The sequence below is a fragment of the Aquila chrysaetos genome, chromosome 20, assembly GCF_900496995.4.
Source record: "Aquila chrysaetos chrysaetos chromosome 20, bAquChr1.4, whole genome shotgun sequence".
NCBI lineage: Eukaryota > Metazoa > Chordata > Aves > Accipitriformes > Accipitridae > Aquila > Aquila chrysaetos.
In genome coordinates this window covers 12,246,779-12,269,592 of record NC_044023.1, presented here as the reverse complement: position 1 = coordinate 12,269,592, position 22,814 = coordinate 12,246,779, and the positions used below count along the sequence as shown (strand labels likewise).

The following is a 22,814-nucleotide window of genomic DNA, read 5'->3' as shown; positions in this document are numbered from 1 at the left end:
AAAAGACTCGAGTGAGAGGTTGTGACGTGCTGGCTGCAAGGTCCAAGGACAGGGGGCTACAGCTGTCTACAGGCCATGTCTTCTCACCTCCCAGGCCGCGGCAGAGTTGCAGCCACATGACACGTTCCTGATCCCCCTTTCCCCCCACCTCTCCCCACCACCCTCAGTGAAGGAATCCTGGGCCAGCAAACCATGCGCAACTCACCAAAACCCGTCTAGCCTGAGCGATGCCTGGGCACGCTCCACTGCCCTCCCAACCCCAGCCTGGTGGAGATCGAGGTGGTGAAGAACCAGCTGCAGGCTCAGCCAGGGGAAGGGCCTGGCTTATCATTCAGCTGGACAGAGGAGATGGCTCATATGGAGGAAGAAAAGTATCTCTCCATCTCCTGCAGTAATCTCAAGGCTCTAACTTTGATCCCCACAGAACACGAGCCGCTGGCTGCTCCAGGTAGCATGTGCTCAACAGCATCTCTGGCCCCATACCTGTCAGGGCCATGGAGTTTGCTGGGAGGGGCGTGGAGGGGGATTCAGTTCCCGTTTGGCTTTCTCAGCTCCGTGGCAAGAGCAAACCTTGCCATGCAAAGGCCCCGTTTCTGACCTTAGCTGAGATAGGCACCACACAGGCAGGGCAAGAGGCACCCCAGGGATGCCGGAGAGAAGAACAAGAGATAAACCACTCTCTGCAAAGTACTTTGGGTGCCTGCAAGATCTTGTTAAATAGCTGGACCTAGCAGTCCTGGCAAGCACCGGTACCAGTGAGGCTTCCGCTTGCACTAACCAGCATTTTGTAGTCAATCTGCTGCCGGATAAGCTTGTCTTCACTGAGGGAGTAGCGAGCCTCTCCTGTGATGGCATCGATGGGTCCCTTCTCCATCTGCTGCTTGATGGCGCAGTAGAGCATGAAGAGCGGTTCCCCAGCACACTCCTGCGGGACAGGGGATGGAGGAGAGGGAGAGAGAGGGGTGAGAAGGTGCCAGGCACCAGCTCTGCCTTTCAAGAACCACCACTGTGGCCCTGCAGCACCAAGCCCCATATGCGGCTTTATAAAGAGTTTCCAGCCCTTGCTCAAGACTGCAAGGGGGTACATGGTAAAATTCATCCCGTGGAGGAACTCATTCTCTCCTTCTAAGCCCGCTGGAGGTTGTTCCCTTGTCTATCAACCCCTAAGCTCAGCTTCCCAGAGTTTCCAGACACTCCCCGGTGAATTCTGCTCATTCTACAGGCCAAAAATGAACTAAAAAGGTTAAATTCAGGGCTAGTGAGGAGCAAGTTGGGTCTGGGGACTTTGTGTATGGGATATAGCCTATCTTTTGAGCTGGCCCAGCCTAGAGAAGCACGTGAGGACTGGACAGGACACGCTGCAGTGGGACAGCCTGGGGGCTCTTGCCCAGGTATCACAATGCGGTTCTGGCATCTGCCAGGAGCCCAGTCTCACATGGCAGAAGGTCAAAGGAGTTTCTCCATGTGACAGCTGCGCACAGCTAGCCAGATCCACTGGGAAGGAAAAGCAAGAGAGCAGCTCACTGACAACCCTACCCGGAGTCTCCAGCTGATGGAGGGGACCAGGCGATGAGGTTTCCTGCAGTTAAACCATTTGCCACCTACATGTTCCCAGTGCCAAACCCCTATAGTCAGAGCCAGCTTTAGCCACCAGCCAGAGCCACATCAGCATCCATCTCATAGGTGGGAAGAAGGGAGAGGGAAACTGGACCAGACACTTCCCCCAGAGATGCTGGAACTGTAGCGACCCAGGAACAGTAAAAGATCTGGAGGCACCAACCAGCCTGGAGCCATGAGTTGGTGTAGGGGGGCTGGAAGTGGACACCCCTTTATAACCCAGGGCCCAAACCTCTCCCCTGAGCTGCATCCCAATGAGCCCTTCCAGATACAGGCATTAGCCCTATGGGAGAAAAAAGGGTACAATGGGAGCAGAGGTCGGGGAGAAGTCCCAGCAGATTTTACCCCACTAGCCCTCGCCCCTCCCTCCCAGCCGCCTCACAAATAAATTGTACTTTGGTGCAAAGTGCGACTGCTCTCCCTGTCACCATATGCTGTTAGCATCTCGTTAGCATCTGTGGTAATTAAAGAGACAGCTGCTAACGAGCAGGAACAGGCATACATCATCCCCAGACCTTCCGACAACACGCCTGTCTTTGAAATTATGTTTCATTTGCAAACTTGGCTTCATTAAGTCAGCTTGGAAAAGTGAGAGACCCAAGGTGGGTGCTACACTGTGCATTACCGGCTGCCCGGCAAGGCGAGAGTGCCAGGCTGTCTGCAAGGCAGTGAGCCCCCGGCGGCTTCTGCGGCACCCTGAGCCCACCCCTCCAGCCACGGTGGAAAGACTCGAGTTGTTTCTTTCGGTTGCTTGTAAAAACTCCTCATAGAACTTCCAAGTCTGCAGAAGTGGTGTGGATGGAGGATAGCTTGGAGTGGGGCTCCTGCTCACATCTGGCACGGCTGCTTCTGCCCCAGCCCACAGATTTCACCTTTCCAGCGAGGCATGGTCGCTGCCCCCCCCCCCCCATCTGCAGTTCTGTGCCCACCTCTGGGGATCCCCACTGAGAGAGGTGGCTTCAGCCCTTCCCACACTGGTGGCCTGGTTGCACTCCAGGCATCACAGCATCACCTCCGCTCCTTGGACACCGGCTGGGCTGATGGGGAATAAATCTCTTTTTGGATTCATGGTTTAGAGCTGGCCCTAAGGCCTCCCCGGGGGGATGAAGGCATCAGTGGTCCTGGTGATGGGTACATCACTCCTCCAGCACCATGCAGGCTTTTGGGGGCTCCTGCATGCCCCAGGATCCTGGTGTCCTTCTGACCTGTCGGACACCCTAATGTCAACCAAAACAGCCCCTCTGCCCTGTTACCCTGACTCTGTGCATCCCCCACCTTGCAGCCTGGCTTCCCCACCTGTTCCAAATGTGGGTCCTACCCTTAAAATCCAAAACCTCACTCCCAACCTCACTGTCCCCACTGGCTCTTGAGGACCGGGGCCAAGATGCTGATGTGGGTCACAGCTCACTGGGCCCCAGGAGATGAGGATGGTTTAGGGCTCATCCCTGACAGAGACCAACAAAATGAACAGGGACTGCAGAAACCGGTGCCGGGCAGTTGCCCCGAGATGATCTCCATTGGGTGAGATACATGAGGGGACTGCTGAGACGGGGCCGGTCAGCTCCGTGGGTTAATGGAGGGCAGCCTGTCTCCCAAATGCGGCCATGCCCACACCGCCAGCCCCGATGCAGTTTGCTCACTGCTGGGAGCCTGAGCGAGGGGGGCTCTGGGGGGGGGTCTCCGTGCGAGGCGAGCTGGAGGAGGGTGACTGCAAACACCCCCGTGCATGCACGCATCGGTACATTGGGAGCAGGCTGAGGCGAGCCAGCTAACACTCAAACTGTCTTATTGACTAGATCTAGCTCATCAGGCACCTAATATCGTGCATTTTTCAGCACTTGTCTCGATTTATCCCTCTCCCTTTCCCTGGGGTGTCTCATTAAGAGTCTGATAAATGCTACTACAGGGTCCCTGTGAAAGCGCCAGCCCTGGCTGGCTCCCCACGCTGCTGGCCCTGGGCAGGGGGGGCTGTCCTGTCCCTGTCCCCGTCCCTTGCCCCACCACATCACGGCCACGCGATACCAAGCACCTGGCCCTGCTCGAGGCAGGTTTGCTGAGAGCCGATCTGGCAGCTGGGCACACGTCCGCCTGCCTCATTTACATGCACGATTACCGCGGTTTGGTGCAGTTTCCCTGCTGGCAAACTGTCTACTGTGATACCTCTCCACCTACTCCACGGGTTTCTCCTGCCGGGAGACAGGCAGAAACAGCCCCATGGGTCTCCTCTGGTGGGACCAACCCAGGAGGGGCCATGAGTGCATCCTCAAGTCTCTTCCAGTCTAACTCAAGTGACCCAAGCGATGGAGTTTCAACCACTTCCCCGGGGACATGATCCCCAGCGTAACAAATCTCACAGCCAGCGGGTTTATCCAGGCACTCCACATTTGTTCCTCCTGTAACGGTGCATCTAGATCAGACTTTTCTCTCCTGCTCCTACCGCCCAGAGACAGGAGGTGTTTGCCTCCACCAAAGCCATGGCGTAGCCAAGGACTTCATCAAAAGGCATTGCCCTGGTCCCATCTCCACATCTCTCTCTCCTGCTACTCCTTATTCTCAGACCTGCCCCGCACTGGTGATGCGCCCAGAAGCCTCTCCAAAGGGGGATGGGGCTGTACGAGGACAGATGCAGGACAGTGGTGGCACATGAGCAGATCCAAAGCAGCTTCTGAACAAGGTGAACATGCCCCTGAACAAGGTGTCACCTGCCCACATGGCCCAGCCCAGCCAGGGACAGGCCAAGGGCGTCAAGTCACACACACGAACACAACGTCCCCGAACGCTGCTGTGGGCATTCAAAGGCTGTGCACTGTGCTTTGCTCGGCCAAAGCACAATCTCATCCACTTCAAGGAGCCCTGAAGGAGTTCATCCACAGCAAGAGCTACTCCTGCCTGTCCCACTGACCCCGCAGAGCCCAAAGAGCCATCTGCCAGTGTCCTACCTGATCCCACCAGGCACATCCTACCTGATCCCACTGGGCACTGCCAGTGCGGGGGCGGAGGGTGACCCCACTGAGCAAAGACCCGACACAAAGAAGCGGCAGGAGGTTTGACATCTCCCCGCGACCGGCACAACTCTTCTCGTCTCCCACCCCTGGAAAGCAATCTCCACCACACACTACAGCTAGATTTTTATAGATACAGGCTATCCCTCAACAGAGGCAAAAAGCCAAGTGCATGTAAGTGATATTATAAATCACCTCTCGTTGACGATCACTTGAGTTCTGCACAGACTCCTGCTCGCTCTCATCTCTCGGCTGGAAATGGTTCAAACCCTCTTTATCTTAATGAGGGATGAAATCCCACAAAAACGGCTGCGTGCCACCCAGCCTCCTGCCCTGACGCCAGGCAGGATCCCAAGAAACAGCTCTGCTGACTGACAAACCCGCGGTGGGACCAGAGACACCATTCACCCGACCAGTGTCACACCAGAGCAGCAGCAGGACCAACCCGGGGCTCCATGGGCTGGAGCTGCGGCTGTGTAACCTGTACAGCCGCTGGTGCAGCTCTAGCAGCTGGAAGCACCAGTGCTGATGGAATAAATGTTCTCTATATGGGTTGGATGAACCAGCAGTAAAAAGAGCCCTTACGCTTTGGCATCCTCTTCTGCTACCCCGATGAAATTGGGAAAAAGGCAAATTCAAGTTAACGGGCTCTGCACCCTCGTGCACACATGGTGGAGAGCTGTGTTCCCAGCTGCCAACAGGCCCCATGGGGCATCCATCCCCACCGGGGCACTTTTTGGAGGGGAAGCAGCAGCAGAAGTGGAGATGCCTGGGGAAATGATTCCGCTGCCACGGAGCCTCAGTGTCAAAGAGATGAAGGAAAAGCAGCGGCATTAAATGAAGAGTGCAGCACATCAAAATACAGCTCAAACAGGCAGAAATATGTCTACAGACAGTCATGTCTACAGAAGGACCAGCTCCCGGGACTTCTTCCTCCCAAGTTACACAAGCAGAGGCAAGAAGGGAGGAATGGGGACCACTCCAAAGGGATTCAAGACTCAGCTGAGTTGCTTCAGATTTATCCTTTCTCCGGGTACCGTTTTTAGGAAGTTCTCAAACCCACCATGCATTAAGCAATCCTGCTCTGGATTTCATTTCTCAAACTCAGCTACTTCCCCAAAAGGAGACCCAGAATTACTAATCACATCTCAGAAACCCAGGATGGGAACAGAGGCCTGGGAAGCAATCTCTGCTCCAGAAGGGAGCGGCAGCGCTCAGGAGCACGTCAGCCCAGGCTTTGGGCAAAACGCTGCCTGTCCCAGCAAGGCGGGAACCACCTCCCTGACCACGCAGGGTTGCCATCCCTTCTCAAACTCACCTTCAGAAACTTGTACAGCAGAAACGTGAACCAATTCGTCAGCATCTTCTCTGCCACTGACTCCGTTCTGTAGGGAAGGCAGATAGCAAAGCCGTCAGCAGAGGATATTAAAGGTCTCTGATCTCGCTCATTGCCACCTCAGCCTTGGACTGTGGCTAAATTATTTTTGGCTTTAAAAGGTCACATCTGGAAAGGCAGGAGCCTCGAAGCAAAGGGGCACAGGCAGACAGCAAAAGCTCTAGTGGAAAGCCTGCCCATCCACAAGGCTGAGCCACAGCAGCACCCCAGGAGGGAGAAGCAAATTGGTCTCCAGCATATTTAGAGAACCGGAGAGAGCTGAGCACGACCTTGTCCCATGGGGAGTCTCACCCAGGGGGTGACCAGCTTTCTGCTTCTCCCTGGTACCTTCTACTTCATTGAAGTTTGCTTCTTCCATCATGTCCCATTGGAACTGGGCAGCTCCCTCCACAGGAGGATTGTATGAGATACCTAAGCCAGGTAAAAATGTCACCAAACCTACCTCAAGCTCCCCAGTTAAAGCACAACCTGAAGGGAAAAGCTGAAGTTGCCAGGCAAAGTCAGATCCTGGCCCAAATTCCCACAACAGGAGCACCTCCTCCCACATCACCATATGCCTGACGTAGCTGGAAGCCCCTCTCCCCACCTCGGAGCTGCTGCTGACTTCTGCTCCTGCGATGCACTCAATACCGCTATTGCCCTGACCCAGGCCCTACACCACTGCTGGGTGACATGGGACTTCTCTGCAACTCCCAAAGTAGCCCTTGATCTCTACAGCCTCAAAAGCCCAGGACCCACAGCAGAGCAAGACAATCACCACCAATACTGGAGGGATAAAGAGAGTTTTCCCCAGCAGCCTGTGCAAGGTCTGCTCAGAAGAACTGCTGGAGGAGAGGACACCTGGTTCTTGGCACTCAGCGGTGGTGACGGTGAAGCTTCAGGAGGCCACGCTCTGCACCCTCGCTTCTCTCTGTGCCCCTGCCTTTGGGCCCGGATCTGGGTGGCTCTCGGGCAGGGATGCAGAGCCCCGCAATTCAGAGAGGGCACCGGTCCACTGGCACATGGCCTTGGTTAAAGCCACTGTTGGATTTAGGTCTGGAGACTTTGATCCCAATATGGTTTTGGTCAAACTTATCCCCAGTACTAATTCAGCCGAAAACAAGGGGATTAAAGGAGAAAGGAGTAAGAGCAGTGGCTGGAAGGTTAAGCTGTTTTCCATGTACCTTCGGAGCACAGTGCAAAGACACTGTGCCAGGCTTGGGATTTAACCCTTCCCTGCCTGCATGGTGGAAATCCTGGGTCTCTGTGTGTCTCCCCGGAGTGGGGTGGTGATGTAGGAGTTTGCAGTGAACAGTGCTCCAACCACCTGCTCCAAAAGGAGTTTACAAATGGAGCCGTGCCTCTCAGCTTTTGGAGATGCAGTTGAAGGAAGCAGCCAAAACTGCCTTGAGAAAACCTATATACTGCCCCTAGTTCCCTAAAGCCAAATCCAGAGGCCACCATGCTCCAAAGCAGCATGGCAGGGAAGGTCCAGGGGAGTCGCCTGTGTCTGTCTGGGACCACCACCACACAGCATGTGCGCAAGAGGGAGAGTAGGATCCCACAGGACAGGTGTGAGACATGGTGGGTCCGAATAGGACGTGGGGACCTCAGGGTGGTGGTTCTGCAGCCAGGACGTGCTGCACCAGCAGAGGAGAGGGACAGCCTGGCACGGAGGGAGCTGAGGGTAACACAGGACCCAGGTGAACTGTGCAGCCCTACAAGGGCAGCTTAACATGCCCATCGCTGCACCACAGCCTGGTCTCACTGCCATAAGATTAAAATTCCCCATAACATGTCCATTTTTTTTAAAGTGGCTTTTGCTTCCTTTAAAGTAAAAATGCCATCCAGCCCCTCGACCCTCTCCGGTTAGGCTTCTTCAGCTTATCCACCCATTAATCATCAGATCAGCCACTTGCAAACGCAGATGCTCCTGAAAGCACAAGCAATACTAATAACCTCAGGGACGTGGCTGCATTCATGTTGCACCACAGGAACGGATACAAATGGGTTGACTCAAGAAACAAAACCCAGAAGGAACCTGAACCTCAGAGCCACCAGAAGGAGTTCCACTGCCCGACGGCAATGCCATGCCCAGCAGATGGGCCAGGAGCAGTTCCCGATGGCCAGATGGCTGGGGTAGGAAATTCACTCTCGCAGAGTTTATTCAAGCTGACTCAGGGTCATATGGTCCCTTCCAAGGCTTTCTCTCGTGCTAATGGGGCTTAGCCCTTTTTACCCTCCCTGGAATAGCACAGCCCTCCTTAAACCATTAGGGGATGGTAATACCTGAGCCTACAGGGGAGGGAAGCCTTCCTGTGCCTGCTGGGTTAAGATTAATCCATCAAGAGAAAAAAAAAGGGAGAAGGAAAGGGACATGGGGAGGAAGCCAAGGGAGGGGTGGACTGAAGCTATTCAGCAGACATCCTCCCCGGCCCCAGACCAGGTCCTTTGCTGACAAGCCTGTAACACTCGTCTGAAGTGCCACTACCCGAGCTCCTGCGGATGTTTGTCTTTATCCAAAATAGAGCCAGATGCCACAGCAATGGGGGGATTATCCAGTAACAAAATAATAAATAAATAACAGCTCTCCCCAGTTAGATCTCTGTTAATCCAGTTGCCCTGGGCGGTAAGCACACTGTCACGCCCAACAGCAGGGCTAATCAAAAGGATAGAGAAGCACAGCCCTCAGCACCACTCGGTCCACACCGTGGCTGCGGGAAGAACAAAGTCTCTTCATTGAATATCGCTCAGGGAGGCACAAGCAAGGTACTGGCCAGGGGACCTCATCCCTGTCCTAAGCCTCCTGCAGCTCCACCTGCGATGGGCCCTCAAGCTCCGTGGCTGGGCACCGACAGTCCTCGGGCTGCCGGCTCTTGCCGCACTGGCGCGGGCTGGGCTCTGCCCCTGTGTCGCTCCCACAGCTCAGCCACTGCAGCTGCTGGCCTCCCCGCACTGCCTTTTATTTATATTTTATTGATTTACTTCATTCCGGAGTTTTGCTCCGATGGCAGCGGCTTCGTGATGCTCTGAGAGACCCAGGAGCTAGAAGTGCAGTTTAAATATTTCAGTGAAGCCTGGTGTTGTGGAGGGACAGTAAGAAGGGAAGAGCCTAAGGATGCACTCGGGGAACAGAGATGGGGTACGGGGGTCAGCACCTCCAAGACCCACCCCTCTCCCGGCCAGCCACAGGTCTGCACTGCACCCCCTCTCTGGCACATTGCTAATGAGGTGCTTTGAGAAATTAAGGGCGCCCTTGTAATGTGATGAATGAAGCAGAGAAAGTAAGAAAGCAACGTGCCTAAAGAGACTGGCCAAGGGAAGGTAGCAGGGATGTAACTGGGACAAGCTCGCATCTGTGCCTTCTCCAGGCGTCTCCCCAGGGCCAGGCACACAAAACCCAACAGGGTTTGTCTGGTCTGGCCATGCCACGAACATTGGCTGATGTTTGAAAGATGCTCTGGTTTTCTTGAGCCTTCCTGCTGACTTGCCAGCCCCGTGGCTCTCAGCCGTCTCTGCATATCCACTGGAAGCTGGTGGCACCGGGCTGACGGAGGCGGACATGGGGAGGCACGGTACGGCGTGCGAAGGGAGAAGATGGCTCAGAGGGCCTCAGGCTGGGCTGGTGGAGCTTATTAATTGTTTTTGTTCAGCACTTGGTGTATCTTTCAATATTCATCAGCCCGTGATGAAGAAGAGCTCAGAGCTATCGTTAAATATTGATGGGCCAGGCAGACTCACGGCAGGGCTTGGCAGGCTGCCTCCTGCTCGCGCTCCCCCCCAGCCCCGGTGAGACTCCCAGCTTGCAAAGATCCGCTTGGCTTTCCCAGGAAAACCCCCACGTGCCCGGAAAGGTGGGCAAGCCTTGAGGAAGCAGCAGGGAAAGGAGGACTCCTGCCTGCTGCCAGCCCGTGGAGGCACCCGTGCAGCAAGGCATCTTGCAGGCAAGGCAAGAGCTGCCCCACGTGCTGAGAGGTGCGGGGGACCCCCTGGTCACCTGGAAAAGGGAAGGTGGGTGGAAGTATCACTGCAGAGATACACAACAGCGCCTGACACCAGCATGCATCCTCCCTGCACCAGCCTACGCAGCCGGCAGCTGCCAAGCATCTTGCTCCCTCCTTCCCAGACAACATGAACCTGCATGGGCCAAACCAGAGCAAGAACATCCCAGGGCGACTCCTGAGTTGGCTGGGTCCAGGTGGTCCCGCATCCCTCTCATATTTGCACGCAGACAGGCAAGAAAATGCTTGACCACAGACCCAGCGCCGACACTGCCACAGCCAACACCAAAGCCATCACTGATGGCATCCCTAAAGGACACCAGCTTGTGCCCACATGCTCAGAAGAGACTGGGCACTGTCCCACAGCTCTTGGATGGACACTCACCTCCGCAAAAGCAGCTTGGGGTGGTTCTTACTCTCCAGGTTCTTCTCGATGAGGTCGGAGAGGAGCTGCTTCAGCACGCCCGTGGCGTACTCCATCTCACCCTGCAGCGCTGTCATGATGAGGGAGGCCACGTTGCCACGGTCCCGCATGGAGAAGCTCCGCTGAGCCTCCAGAGTGCGGATGAAGGTCAGCAAGAAATGCTTCTTGTTCAGGAGCTGCCCAAAGAGGGTCAAGGACTTCTCCACATTTGCCTGGACCTGCAAGGATAGAGCAAAGCTGGAAGATGGGCTCAAGCGGGAGGGCAACGAGAAGGTGGTTGGGCTGCACAAGATCCTGAATTCACCCTCATCCCCCAAGAGGAAAGGATGAAAAAGGGTCAAAAAGCAGCTGGATTTGCTCTCTGCTTACTACCAAACTTCCTCTTTGGTGATCAGCCTCAGTTCCCTCCAGAAGTATTATCTGGTTTGTAATATCTCAGCATCGGGTTAACACAGTCTCAGGTCATCGATGTATATATACACACACACGCTTCCATACAAAGACTCTCACGCATGTGCAGGCACATACACGCACTTCCCTCTCATAAACAAACTCTTTTTCTCTCTCAAACACACACACAAATTACAATTTTCAATTTCAGCTAACAAGCAGCTCAATTCCCACCCAAGACACCGCAACACACGCTTTGGGTATCGCACAGAAAGCAAATAAAGCCATAACCCTGAGCTCCGCTGGCAGCAAACCTGCCTGGTTTTGGGGGGCTGCATTTCAGACAGGGAAGCAAATAGCAGAAACTTGGGTATGCCCCACTCCTGACCACAGCCTGAAATATTGCCTTTCCTCTTGAGACATTTGAAGGTGTATTTCTGGCCACACCTGGCTGTGTAGGACTCAGCAGGGACTAGGCTGAGATGCTTTCATTCCTGCGCTGCCATCGTCAGACCAGCTCTGGTCAGCCCTGACCACATTTCTTATCAGAAATGAACATTTCTACAACACAAACGTTTTCCCATTAGAAAAGATGGTTTCCTCTGAATAAAAGCCTTGCTGTGGTAAAACGTCAATTTTAATGATTTTTTTTTTCCCCCCTTGTCTTCCTGATTGGGAGAATAAGTGAAAAATTTCATTTCATGTTGATATTTGGAGACAAAACAACACTTTTCATTTCAAAACACCAACTCAAAATGAAGAACAGGGTTTTGACACATCGTATCATTTCACTTCAATCAAAACTTTGGATCTGTGCTCTTTGGTTCAGCAAAACTCCTTGCGGTTGTAACTTCCTCCCCCCAAACGCTCTTTGCCACTGGACAAAAACCCCATTTCCCACCTAGTCCTTGTCAGTTCTGCGATACGAGCCCCCAGGTGCCACTGTCACCCTCATCACCCAGGCGAGCGGGGACATCTGCCCCAGAGCATCCCAGAAGGGCGATGGGGGAGTGACAAACCCTCTCTGCCCCCATCCTCGGGGTACCTCCTGCGGGCACCACGCAAGCAAGCACGTGGCTCAATTTCCCTTAATGCAGGTCAGAGGATAACATCCTGCTAGGAATAGAAATGCTTTAAATTACGTTTTCCCGGAGTCCCTCCCTCCAGCCTACGTGGGGACCTCGATGCAATGATGCTGGTAACTCAGGCAGATGCCTGAGGTTCAGCAGCATCGGCTGCTCCCTGTGGGGACACAGAGATGCCAGTTGATTCCTCAGCATGGGAAGACCCGAGAGCCAGCTGGAGCACGGCAGCTGCGCTGGAGACCTACCAGACCCACCAGTAAAACTGGGGCAGAGGGAGACGTAATGCATCCCCACTCCTGTGTGTTGCTGGTGCTTTTGCGGCCAAGACCAGGCAAAGGAGACCATGGGACGAGAGACTTTCTCCCTTCAGTGGAGAAGGAGGATCTTTAATAAGATGGGAAATGGGTCCTGCCCAACAGCGACCATCCCACTGGAGCCTTGGCAGGGAGCACGGGAGGACATGAAACTCCCACCACAAGCAGCGTGGCAATGCCTGAGCCCCCCCATCCCTGTCGCCTCCCTGGGCCCCCATGTTTAACTTGCTGATCATTACCAGAAATAAATGAACAATACTGAATTAAATATTTAATCAGGCTTAAATACGCACAAAGCAAAAAACCTCCCCCCAAAACCTAAAGAGAAAGGGAGCTGGTACCGACTGCCTGATGCTCACCGCGGATTAGCATGTGCGTGAGCAAGTGCCGTTTCCTCCCGTCACTTGCAATAGCTAATGTTACACTCTGAGTAAAAAGACAAATAAAAGCAAACCTGATTAAATTATATGACGCTTACACAACTGTAGTTGCTTTATTTAATCTCTTTGGGGGATTTTTTTTTTTCTCCTTTGCAACTTTAACCCCTTATTTCCCAGGCCAGGCTGAGCTGGCGTGCTCTCTGCAGTGGGATGTTTTGAATTAGGAGCTGGAAGCAGATGAACTCCCACCCGGCCTGCCATGGCCAAAGCAAAATTCCTCCTCTGATACCCTTTTTGATACCCTTTCCACCCCGCTCTCTTTAGGGAAAATCCTTAAGAGCGAGAGCAGAGGTGAGAGGAGAGCCAGGCGTTTGCACAGACAGGAAGGGCTGTGCCCCAGGGAGGGCTACGCTCATGCCTGCTGCGGCTCCGAGCATCCGGAAACCCGAGCTGCAAGGGGAAATCCATGGAAACGGGGTCCCCGCCGCCCTCCAGAGCTGGGATTAGGGACCAGGGAAAGAGAGCAGGCAGAGGGCCAGGGCCCCGTGCCGTAGCCATGCTGGCGTACAACACCAGCACGTGCACTTGCAGTTGGTAAGAGCTTGTTGTGTTGTAATTAGTGACCGTGCATCTTGCACCAGGGCCAATTACTTCGCCTAAATACATTGTGAAGCCCACGTCGACATTAATTACTGTGCCGGGTCAGCAGCGAGGGGAAGCTGAGGTCGGCTCCCCTCCTTTCTCTAATCAAGAGTGGCCTCGGCAGCCCAGCAAACGAGAAGCCAATTGCTGTGCGATTGCACGCACTAAATAAAACAGACTTGGGGAGGCCAGGAGAGCAGAGGGAGTTGGTTTGGGGAGCAGGGAAAGGATGCCAAGGATGGGTTCTGCATGGGGAAACGGAGCCAAGCAAGCAGGCGATGTTGGACAAGCCTGCTAGAAACGAGCGGCCGGTCAGGCATCAAACAAACCCAATTGAATAAAGCAAGTGCTGTAGAAAATGACAGCAGCAATGATATTAATATAAATATTGATATTAATGTCAGAGAGTGCAGTAACCATTCGGCAGCCGTTCCACATTTGCGTCGGCTGCCACGCGGCGAGATGCTCTTTGCCGCACCGGGCCGGGCCAGCCTCCGACCAAGGCATCTCTCCAGCCCTACACTTGGGGCACGGGGACTCGCGCAGGGGATTATGCAGAGGCACATCCCCAGCGTGAAACGCTACAGAGACAGACAGAACCACACCTCCATCTCCTTCAGCACGGGGTGGTCTTCTATCCCTGGGAAGAGAACCCGCATGGCGTAGGTACGGTAATCCAGAAAGGGGATGCCAGCCCCGTCCAGGTCGTTGGTCAGCTCGTTAATGTCAGTCTGCAGCTCAGCGAAGGCTGGGGTGGGAAAAGCAGAATTAAGCAACACGTTCCAGAGTCCCAGCACGCAGCATCGGCACCCAGCCTCCGCCACACCCCCCGGCACCCCATGGGCAGGACCCCCAGGCGTAAATCAGCTCCGCATCCCTCCCCGCAGCGGGCTGTGATCGCTGTCCCCATCTCACAGATGGAGAAACTGAGCTGCGGAGGGTGGGGAAGTCTTCCCCAGAATAATTCAAGTGGCAGATTTGGGAACAGGACAGCTGGGTACAGGGGGGCTCAAATCCCCCCTGCTTAGCACTCGCAGCCTCCCAGGGATGCTGGGGGCAGCAGGGAACAGCAAGGCTTGAACAAAGCCAGAGCTTCTGGGGGAAAACGTTAGCCTAAACCACAAGAATGTCCTCATTTCTTTTTGACCTAAATACTACTCGAAAGAAGAGCCTGAACACACCCACCCCAGCACCTCCCAATCCGAGCAGAGGCAGCCGCGACTCCCAGGGGAACGTGATGCTGGGGGGGCGGGGAGGGGGTCCTGAACCTTTAATTGCACCTACAGGGAAAAGCTGACGGGAGAGGAGTCCTGGAGATGCACCAGGGAAAGGGGTTGCGGGGGGGAGAAAACCCTCAGAAAAATCAAATTAACGGCACTTTAAAGGGAGCTGAAAGCCAGGCAGAGGACTGCAGGCTCGTCAGCCTGATGAGAAAAAACAAACCGTCAGCTTGAAAGGCGTGCTATCTTATCTGTAACTAGTGGGACTAGAAAAGAGAAAAGGCAAGGAAGAGATTGTGCCTTTTAATTAAAAGCAGATCCTTTTATCTGCCAGCTGTGGAAGACAAGACACCATCCCCTCCACCAGCTCCCTCCCCTCTCCCTGTCACCAGTGCCATCCACAGGCATGTGTAGCGATGGGGATTTGGGGGAGCAAAGGGTTTTTCTTTCTTTCCCCTTTTTATTATCTTGTTTTTGGTGCCTACTCCATCTGCAGCACCCAGGCTGGTTGTGGCTGTGGCTGGCAGGGTCGGGGCCTCGGGAGCCAGCTCAGGGGGATAATGGGCAATTAGGTTTTATCAGCAGGATCATACAAGGAATTCTGTCCAATTTCACAGCATCCGTCCGTCACATAATGAGAGACCGACTGCATGCTCACAGGCAGCCCTCGCTACCCTCCTTGCTCTCTTTTCTCCCGTTTGGAGAAATGGAGGGGTATTTCTTAACTGGAAAAATCCCCAAATCCCACCCAAAATGAGTATGCTTTCTCTGACAAAGCAGCTTTGCCCATTCCCCTTCCCTCTCTGGAAGGCAGCAGGGAAAGGGTGGGAGCATGCTGAGCCTCAGGACGGTACAAGACGCTCCAAGACCCCCACGTTCACAGCACAGGGATCCCTCACCCTCTTTGCATTCCAGGGCCACCCTGGACTCCAGGTTGTCCATCTGCAGCTGGAGGCGTTTCAGGGTCCGGTCGGCATCCCGGGACTTGCGTTTGTAGGCGATGAGGACAATGATGATGATGAGGAGGAGCAGACCACCCCCGCTGCCAATCCCGATGATGGCAGGCAGGGTGAGCAGGCTGTCCGAGTAGATCTGCAGCGTCCCTGGGGAGAACTCAAACCCTCCAGCCTTGATCTGCACCATGGTGGGAGAAAAAATGGACCTGGTGTCAGGGAGCATGTGCCCAGGGCAGCCCTCCCCACCATGCCCACCGTGCTGGGAACTGTGGGATGACTCCCAGCCCGGGGGAGGAAGGATGCAGAAAAACACAGGGATGGCAGGAGCTGGTCCGGAGCAGTACGGTGCGCTTTAATGGGATGCAGGACACACGCTGCCAACACGCGCGCAGAGCAGGCAGAGTTTGATGTCTCATTCAGACAACATTACAGTAACAGATGGGATGTGAAGCAAGTTCCCCCACGGGTGGGGAGCCTGGGGGGGCCATGCTGGGTCCCTTTCAACCTGGCAGGGTCCTGAAGCACGAGCACCGCTCCGCTACAACCCCACAAACAAAGGAGCCTTCCTTACGGCGTGAGCCAGCACCGGAGGGAAGGGGTGGGAACTGCCCCCCGCCTTGGCACTGGCTGTGCCTTGGCACCCAGCAGGGAAGGGAGGTTGCTGGCAGGGCCAGCCAGGGCCACCCAGGGCACAGGAACGCCTGGCTGAGCGTGCCGGGGAGGGGACAAAGTATTTGGTCCTAGCAAATTAGGGAGAGCAATGCCCAGGGAACAGGAAGATAGCTCCTGGGGATGCTCCTGCACGTGCGCTGGCTATCCGGTCCTCAGCTGAGGACGAGTACACAGCAGGGCCAGCGCCAGGATAAAGAATGAACCTCTGTGACACATGGGACATGAGAAGCAAAGGTACCGGTGTCAGCATTTACCGTGACTTTGTGCTGGCCGGTGAGGTTGGGGGACTCGCAGAGGAGCTGGGTCTCGGAGACCGTCAGGGTGCAGGGAGTGTCTCCGATCAGCACCGTGTAGTTCAGGCGGGCGTTACCAGCAGCTGGCGGGAGCAGGTTCCTGCCCTTTGAGGGAACAAGGAATGAGATTGTCAGTTCTCATGCAACGGGGAATGCTTAAAAAAACCCAAAACATAAAGCAATTTGTGCTCTCGCAGTGCAGGACTTAGCCCCAGGAGAGACAAAAAGCCACCTCCACAGAGGGACATGTCCCTATCCCTCTGCCCCCAGGGGCACGCTGCCTTACCTTGAGGATGAGGGGAGAGCTGGGCTTCAGCTCCAGCATCCCCGTGGGGCTAAGCGGCTCGAAGACAGGGTCCGGGTAGTAGACGAAGTTGGTGGTGTTGATGATCAGCAGGGCCTGGACGTTATCCATGATGAAGCCGATCTCATCTGGGCGGTCACCGACCTCCGGAGGGCTCCGCACGGGGTTGTCGATGGAGGGCGCGTAGCACACCATGGTGGTGTCATTGTAGACGGTGCAGTTCTGCAGGAGGCACGGATCGAGGTCAGACCCAGCTCCCGACAGGGAGGTCAGGATCAGACCCCACAAGGATCTCCTGCAAGCAGTGGCTCTGGACAGGAGGTTTAGGCTTGGGATCTCCTGTCCTGTGCTGTTACACCAAGAGGTGCCACATCCCGCCCTGGGGCAGAGAGACTCCTGTCTTCAATGGATGTGTGAGGGGTGGCAGGTGGGAGCTCGCTGGGCATGGGCTCTTCCTGTCACCACCCTACAGACATCCCACAAACCTCCCATCAGTTTTGCACACACTCAGATCTCAGTCCTCTCCTGGCAGCACCTGGCCAGAGGCTTTGCAGGGAGATCGGTGCCTCTGTTTGGGTGGCAGCCCCTGGACCTCAGTCCTTCCACGTCATCACACCTGATGAGCAAGGGATGCGCTTTCTGCCCTGCGTTGCAGAGGGACGGCATCCCTCCTCCTTGTGCTCTGCCCCCAGCCCCAACCAGCACCACTTACGTTCTCTCTTTCAGAGCTGCAGTACTTGGCCCGGATCCTGGGCTCTTTGATGGTGGCCAGGTTGGTGCCGGTCACGGTCAGCAGCGTCCCACCGCTGTGGAGACAATGGGTTAAGAAAGGCAGCTTGGCACTGGGTCCCCACTTCTGGGAGGGCAGCACCCATCCTCACCAACCAGATGCCCAACTGCCCCAGCCTGGGTGAACCACAATGCCCCCAGGACCTCGTATCCCACCCAAATGTCACCATGGCTGGCAGGATCCGGCATGTACCACTGCCAAATCATCTCAGCTGACCCAGGGGCCAACTAGAGATATAAAACCTGCTAATTAACACTAACATCCCACCCTGTGTCTGAGTTTGGGGTCTGAAGGCAGCTCCCAAGCTAAAGGAGACCAGGTGTCCGCAATGGAAAAGCATCCCAAGGAGGAGGTCCTTTCTGCCACCCCCTTCTCCACCACGCAGTCAGCGGGTGGCAGGGCAGGCTGAGCCCTGCTAGGTTTTCTCCACAGCTTGGTGTTAAAAACCCTGCGGTCCTGGAGAGCTTGGCCATACCCCTGGGGAGCTCGCTCCTCATCAACACCCTGGGGAAGGTTTCCCTTGGCACTAGCTCTTAATGGATTCCTTCGCCTCCTCTCCAGCCAATTCAAACCTTTTAGAAAAATATGTAAACATTTCAAAAAATCCCCCGATGGGAAATATTTTAATTTTATTTGCCGCCGCCAAATGTCAAGCTGAAATTACGCAGATCCAAAGCACTCTCTGCTCCTGCCCCCTGCCAGGCTAAGCACCGCAGGCCAGGAGTTAGCAGGGCCTCGGTGCCAAGCCATCGCTCACACTCCTCTCGCCACATCTCTGGAGCACGGCCCGGCGGCTATCACAGCAGTACCGAGACGTACCCATCAGGGAGGGGGGGGACCCATGCGGAAAACAGCCCCCCACACGTCCCAGAAGCTCCCCGTGGGCGCCCCACAATTCACCTGTTGATGCTCCACTCGGGATCGATCTTCTGGATGGTGGGGTCCTCCGTGTAGTTGTACTTCACCTCCGGGTTGCTCAGCTCTGCCCGGTTGATGTTGATGAGGATGGGAGAGCCGCCGGGGGTGTGACCGGGGGGGGTCCTGCACCGGATCTCGCGGGCGCTTCTCCTGGGGCAGAAACGCGCGACCCGTCAGTGCCCGGGCAGGAGGGAGGCGAGGGCGGCCGGAGGCGGCCGATGCTGCCCGTGAGGCCCCTGCCTCTCTCCCCTTCCGAAACTGCCGGGGCGGGGGTGAGGAGAGAAGGGAGGAAAAAAAAGAAAATAAAACCAAGAACTGAAACAAAAGGCAGCCGGGAAAGGCTTAGCAGCTCCTGAGCGTTCCCATCGCGCGGCTGCTGCAAACAGCAGCGATTAGGGCTGATAACCAGTAATTACCGCAGGAAAATATTTAAAGAGCCGCTCCATTATCATCCCTAATCTAAAAATTATCCACTTCATGCCTCAGGGCTTTGTGCTTTTAGAGAAAAATCTGCTCTTCCTGCAGCCTCTGACACACAGAGGTTTTGGGGGGAGACGCCTCTGGCCGCCCATGGGGTTTGGCTCCCGGGGTCCCTCCTGGCTCCCCAGCAGGGGCTCCTGGCTGCTGCTCTACCAGGGGGTCCCGCTGCCTCCGGAGGTGCCCGGTGCCCATCCGCCACCACCCTCTGCGCCCCTCACCACGAAAAAGCACAAGGCCGTCCTCCAATGGTCACAGAGACGTTGCTGCCGGCATTGAGGTGGCTGCCTTCGATGGCGATCCAGGTGCCGCCAGAGAGAGGACCCCGGGCTGGGACCACGCGGGAGAAAGTGGGCGTCTGCCAAAGGAAAAGAGTATCCCTGGTGTCAGACAGGCTGGGGACCGAAAGCCGTGTCCCCAGGCAGCCCCGAGCAGGTGACAGGGCCACAGAGGAGAGGGACACGCGGGACAGTGGCAGGGCACGGTGCCAAGGGCCGGCAGTGCCAGCAGGACCGCGGGGAGGCGGAGCAGTGGCCGTCTTGGAGAAATTCAACCAGCGTGACCCAATGCCTGCCCAGAGCATCCCCACCTGCCCCCCGGGGAAATGATGGCCTATTTTCCAACTCGCCTGGAAAACCACCCGAAACTGCCTGGCATCACCTCCCTCCCGTGGTGCCAGACTTGTCCCCCAGCACGGGACTTACCACGAAGGTGAAGCTCTTGGGGGACGTGGCCCGGTAGCTGGGTGAGCAGTCACGGATGCACACTTCTACCCGCGCCTCGTGGACCTTGCTCGGGCTGGCATCTCCGATTTCGCACACGATCCTAAGGGATGCGAGGAAGGAGCTCTCAGTGTCCCGGCACCGAGACGCTCCCTGTGCCATGGTGGGAACCGGCTTCAGGAAGGGACAGATCTGACACCAAGTGAAGGTCCCAGGTGCCAGCAGGTTCATGAGAAACCAAGGTGGTGGCTGTTGGCACTGCCAGCCCTGGGGGAGCTACCCCAAAGCCTTTGGGCTCCTCCCAGAGCAACCACAACCATCAGGTACTTCTCTCCCAGTTCAGCCCAGTCACCTTCATCTCTTCTGCAGCCATGGGCAGCATTTGAACACCAGCACCCCCGTCCCCAACCTACCAAGGCGATCTGGAGCACGCCTACCCCTCACCAGGCACTTACTGCTCAGCGCTGATGTACTCGCTCTCGATGGGGATGCACATCACTTTGCCGACTCGAACGCCCCAGCGAACATCTTCAAACTTCAGGCCCAGGTTCTCACCGGTGATGGTCAGACGGGTCCCCCCTTGCCTGGGGCCGGTCTCAGGGGACAGCTAGGAGAGAGCATGGCCCGTCAGCCAAGGGACAAGAGCCGCAGGGACACCTCGCTCAGGCAGGCTGCAGCCCGGGCAGCCGCAGGGCATGTGTTACTCCCCTAAGAGCAGCGAGGAGCAGATGGGTGATGATAAATGCCAGCGCATCTGTAAGGACCCCACAGAGTGGGAAAGACCTCCCGAATGACAGCCGCAGCCACAAATCCCCCCAGGAACAAGCCAGGAGATGCCAGATGTGTCCAAGCAGAGGGTTGGGATTTGGACACCCTGTTGCAGACAGAGCTACCTCGCAGGTGACAAGGACATGGATGGGGACGAGACAGGGCAGCGTCAGCCACAGCTCCAGCTGAGCCGATGAGGAAGCACGTGGATCTGCCTGGTTTTTGGCCAGGTCCCACATACTGAGGGATGAGGTCCCCATGTCCAAGATCTCCTCAAAGGACAAAGCATCTCTAACATGTCCCTGCACGACAGGCACGGGGGAAAAGTATTTTTCTCTGCTGGCAAACCCTGTGCCGAGGCTGGCTAGGAAGGGAGGGGACCTCGCCCCGGCACTGTGCCTCATTTACCAGGATGATGCCCAATAAAGCGAGCAGGTGTGGCCTGACAGACGGCGGTGGGATGAGGGATGAATGGAGGCGCGGGCCCACCGCTGCCTCCAACCAGGCAATTACAGGCAGTTTTACATCAGCGCTCGCTGGCCCCAGGGCCCAGCACCCACCTGCAGCACTAACTGGGATGAATGGCAGGGCTGCGCACCCCGGCCGGGACCGGATTGGGTCTCCGGTGATACCGAGACAGAGCAGGGGAAAAGGCAGCTGCAGGCGGCCCATGAGGGAGAGAGTAACGTAGGCTGGGTCAGTCCAGGAGGACGATGCATCCTGACCCAGGAAAAGGGACCATTTTGTTGCAGGTGCTTCCCTCCTCCGCTCACGCTCCTGCGGCGCCGGCAGAGATCCCCCTCTAGCACCGGGAGGCATCTCTGCCAACGCTAAGCCCAGCGCCTGGACAGGCTCAAGCTACAGCCATGCTCACGCTGCGACCAAGCACGTGCGAGCTCTTTGCATTCCTGGCAAATCTCGGCGGCTGCAACGCTGGGGCCTGAGCCAGCTGGAGTCTACTCCTCCTCCTTTTCCTCCTCCTCGTGCAGGGCTCACTCCTGCACATCACCCCCGCAGCGAGGAAAGGCGGGCGAGTGGAGGGTGGGAAACGTGCAGCAGGGGACATTGGCCATATCCCCAGCCCCAATGGACCACATGGAGCCAGGGGCTGTTTCTGCACAGCCCTGCCGCAGCCATCGCCTCTGGGGTTAACGGCTGTTCCGATTCACACCGGGCCGATCCGATCCCCTTCAGCCCGCTTGAATGGGGGCAGTCGGTCCACCCTGCACACAGGCAGCCTGCGGGACTTGTCCTAGGACAGCGTCAGAGCTGGGAACCGGTGCCTGGGACCCCAACTCCCGCCGAGGCAGCCACAACTCACAATTTACACGGCAACAGAACCCTCCAGGGCTGTGGGGAACTGCTGTTTGCCTAAACCCAGCTCAAGTCTGGGATCGGAGCTCGTTATGGCAGCTGCAGCCAGCATCAGGTTGGGTCTTCCCCCTAAATCGAGTTCTCCTGGGGCAGCTGGCAAGAAGTAGCTGTTTGTTTGGTGTTTCTGAATGAGTGTTAAAAGCTGCTCCAGCATGTTCGATTCCTCCTCCTCTGCGGCAAAGCTGACAAGGGCCACGCGTTCGGGGAGAAATGAGTCCGGGAATGAAATGACATTGTTGGCCACCCAGCGCGGGGAGGTCATGGCTAAACAAGGTGCGCGGGAGGAGGGAGCTGACGAGAAGAGCAGGGGCTGCTCGAGCCTCCCCTTTCCCCCCTCCACCTCCAAACCCCTGGCCCTGACAAACATAGCCACTTTTCTGCTAATTTGTTACACAGGGTCCTTTTACATCAACAAGCAAAGGGCTCCGGTGGGCACAAGCACTGGGCTCGTGGTTCCCCGTTCCCAGGGGAAGCGATATCGCTCTGAGGGTCACAGCCAGCGCTGGGCAGGACCCCACGGAGGTTTGGAGGAGCCTCGTCCCCAACACCAAGCATCAGGTAAGTGATTCTTCGCTCCAAGGGTGAAGAATCATGGTCATCTCCCAGCCCAGTCCCACCACCCATGAAGACATCTGCACCCCAGTAGGCTGGGCAGGAAGGAGGCTCCAGGTTCTCCTGAAATCGCTGTAGGAGACTCTTTTCCCCCACCACCCCATGCTGCCCTCTCTGCACCTGGCTGCTCTCTGGACCATTTCCAAGCCTGCCCACAGCCCGGGTGTGGGACAGGGGTTGTGGGAAGCAGCAGGCAGGCTGCCGGAGGAGCATCACACCGATAGCTACACACATCCGCACCGACCACCAGCTCCCAGGGCACTAACACAGAGCCGCGCCAAGGTCGAGCCCACCTGCTAACAGATCTGTTTCTGCTGCACCTGCAATTACTGCAAAATTTCATAATGATTCAGGGCAGAAGAGCTGCTACCGAGGCTGGAGACCACCAGCTGCTGGGAAGCTGCTGTGAGCGGTGTCTGTGCGGATGCCTGCAGCCCTAGCCATGCAAGCACAAGAGGACAGGGCACAGCCTACAGCG

At 56.2% G+C, this 22,814-nt stretch overlaps 1 protein-coding gene across 4 annotated transcripts in view; it reads right to left on the bottom strand.

Annotated features, from left to right (window-relative positions):
- PLXNA1 (plexin A1) overlaps window positions 1-22,814 on the bottom strand; it is a 125,824-nt gene that overhangs the window by 17,076 nt on the left and 85,934 nt on the right. For all 4 annotated transcript variants that reach the window (XM_030043945.2, XM_030043943.2, XM_030043946.2 and 1 more), the window contains exons 13-24: window positions 20,038-20,189; window positions 19,565-19,685; window positions 19,082-19,218; window positions 18,366-18,533; window positions 17,388-17,481; window positions 16,658-16,897; window positions 16,333-16,476; window positions 15,350-15,584; window positions 13,836-13,978; window positions 10,381-10,637; window positions 5,938-6,004; window positions 779-925 (exon numbers count right to left, since the gene is read on the bottom strand). In XM_030043945.2, coding sequence (XP_029899805.1) covers window positions 779-925; window positions 5,938-6,004; window positions 10,381-10,637; window positions 13,836-13,978; window positions 15,350-15,584; window positions 16,333-16,476; window positions 16,658-16,897; window positions 17,388-17,481; window positions 18,366-18,533; window positions 19,082-19,218; window positions 19,565-19,685; window positions 20,038-20,189 — 1,905 coding nt within the window. The remainder of the gene's footprint in view (window positions 1-778; window positions 926-5,937; window positions 6,005-10,380; window positions 10,638-13,835; window positions 13,979-15,349; window positions 15,585-16,332; window positions 16,477-16,657; window positions 16,898-17,387; window positions 17,482-18,365; window positions 18,534-19,081; window positions 19,219-19,564; window positions 19,686-20,037; window positions 20,190-22,814) is intronic.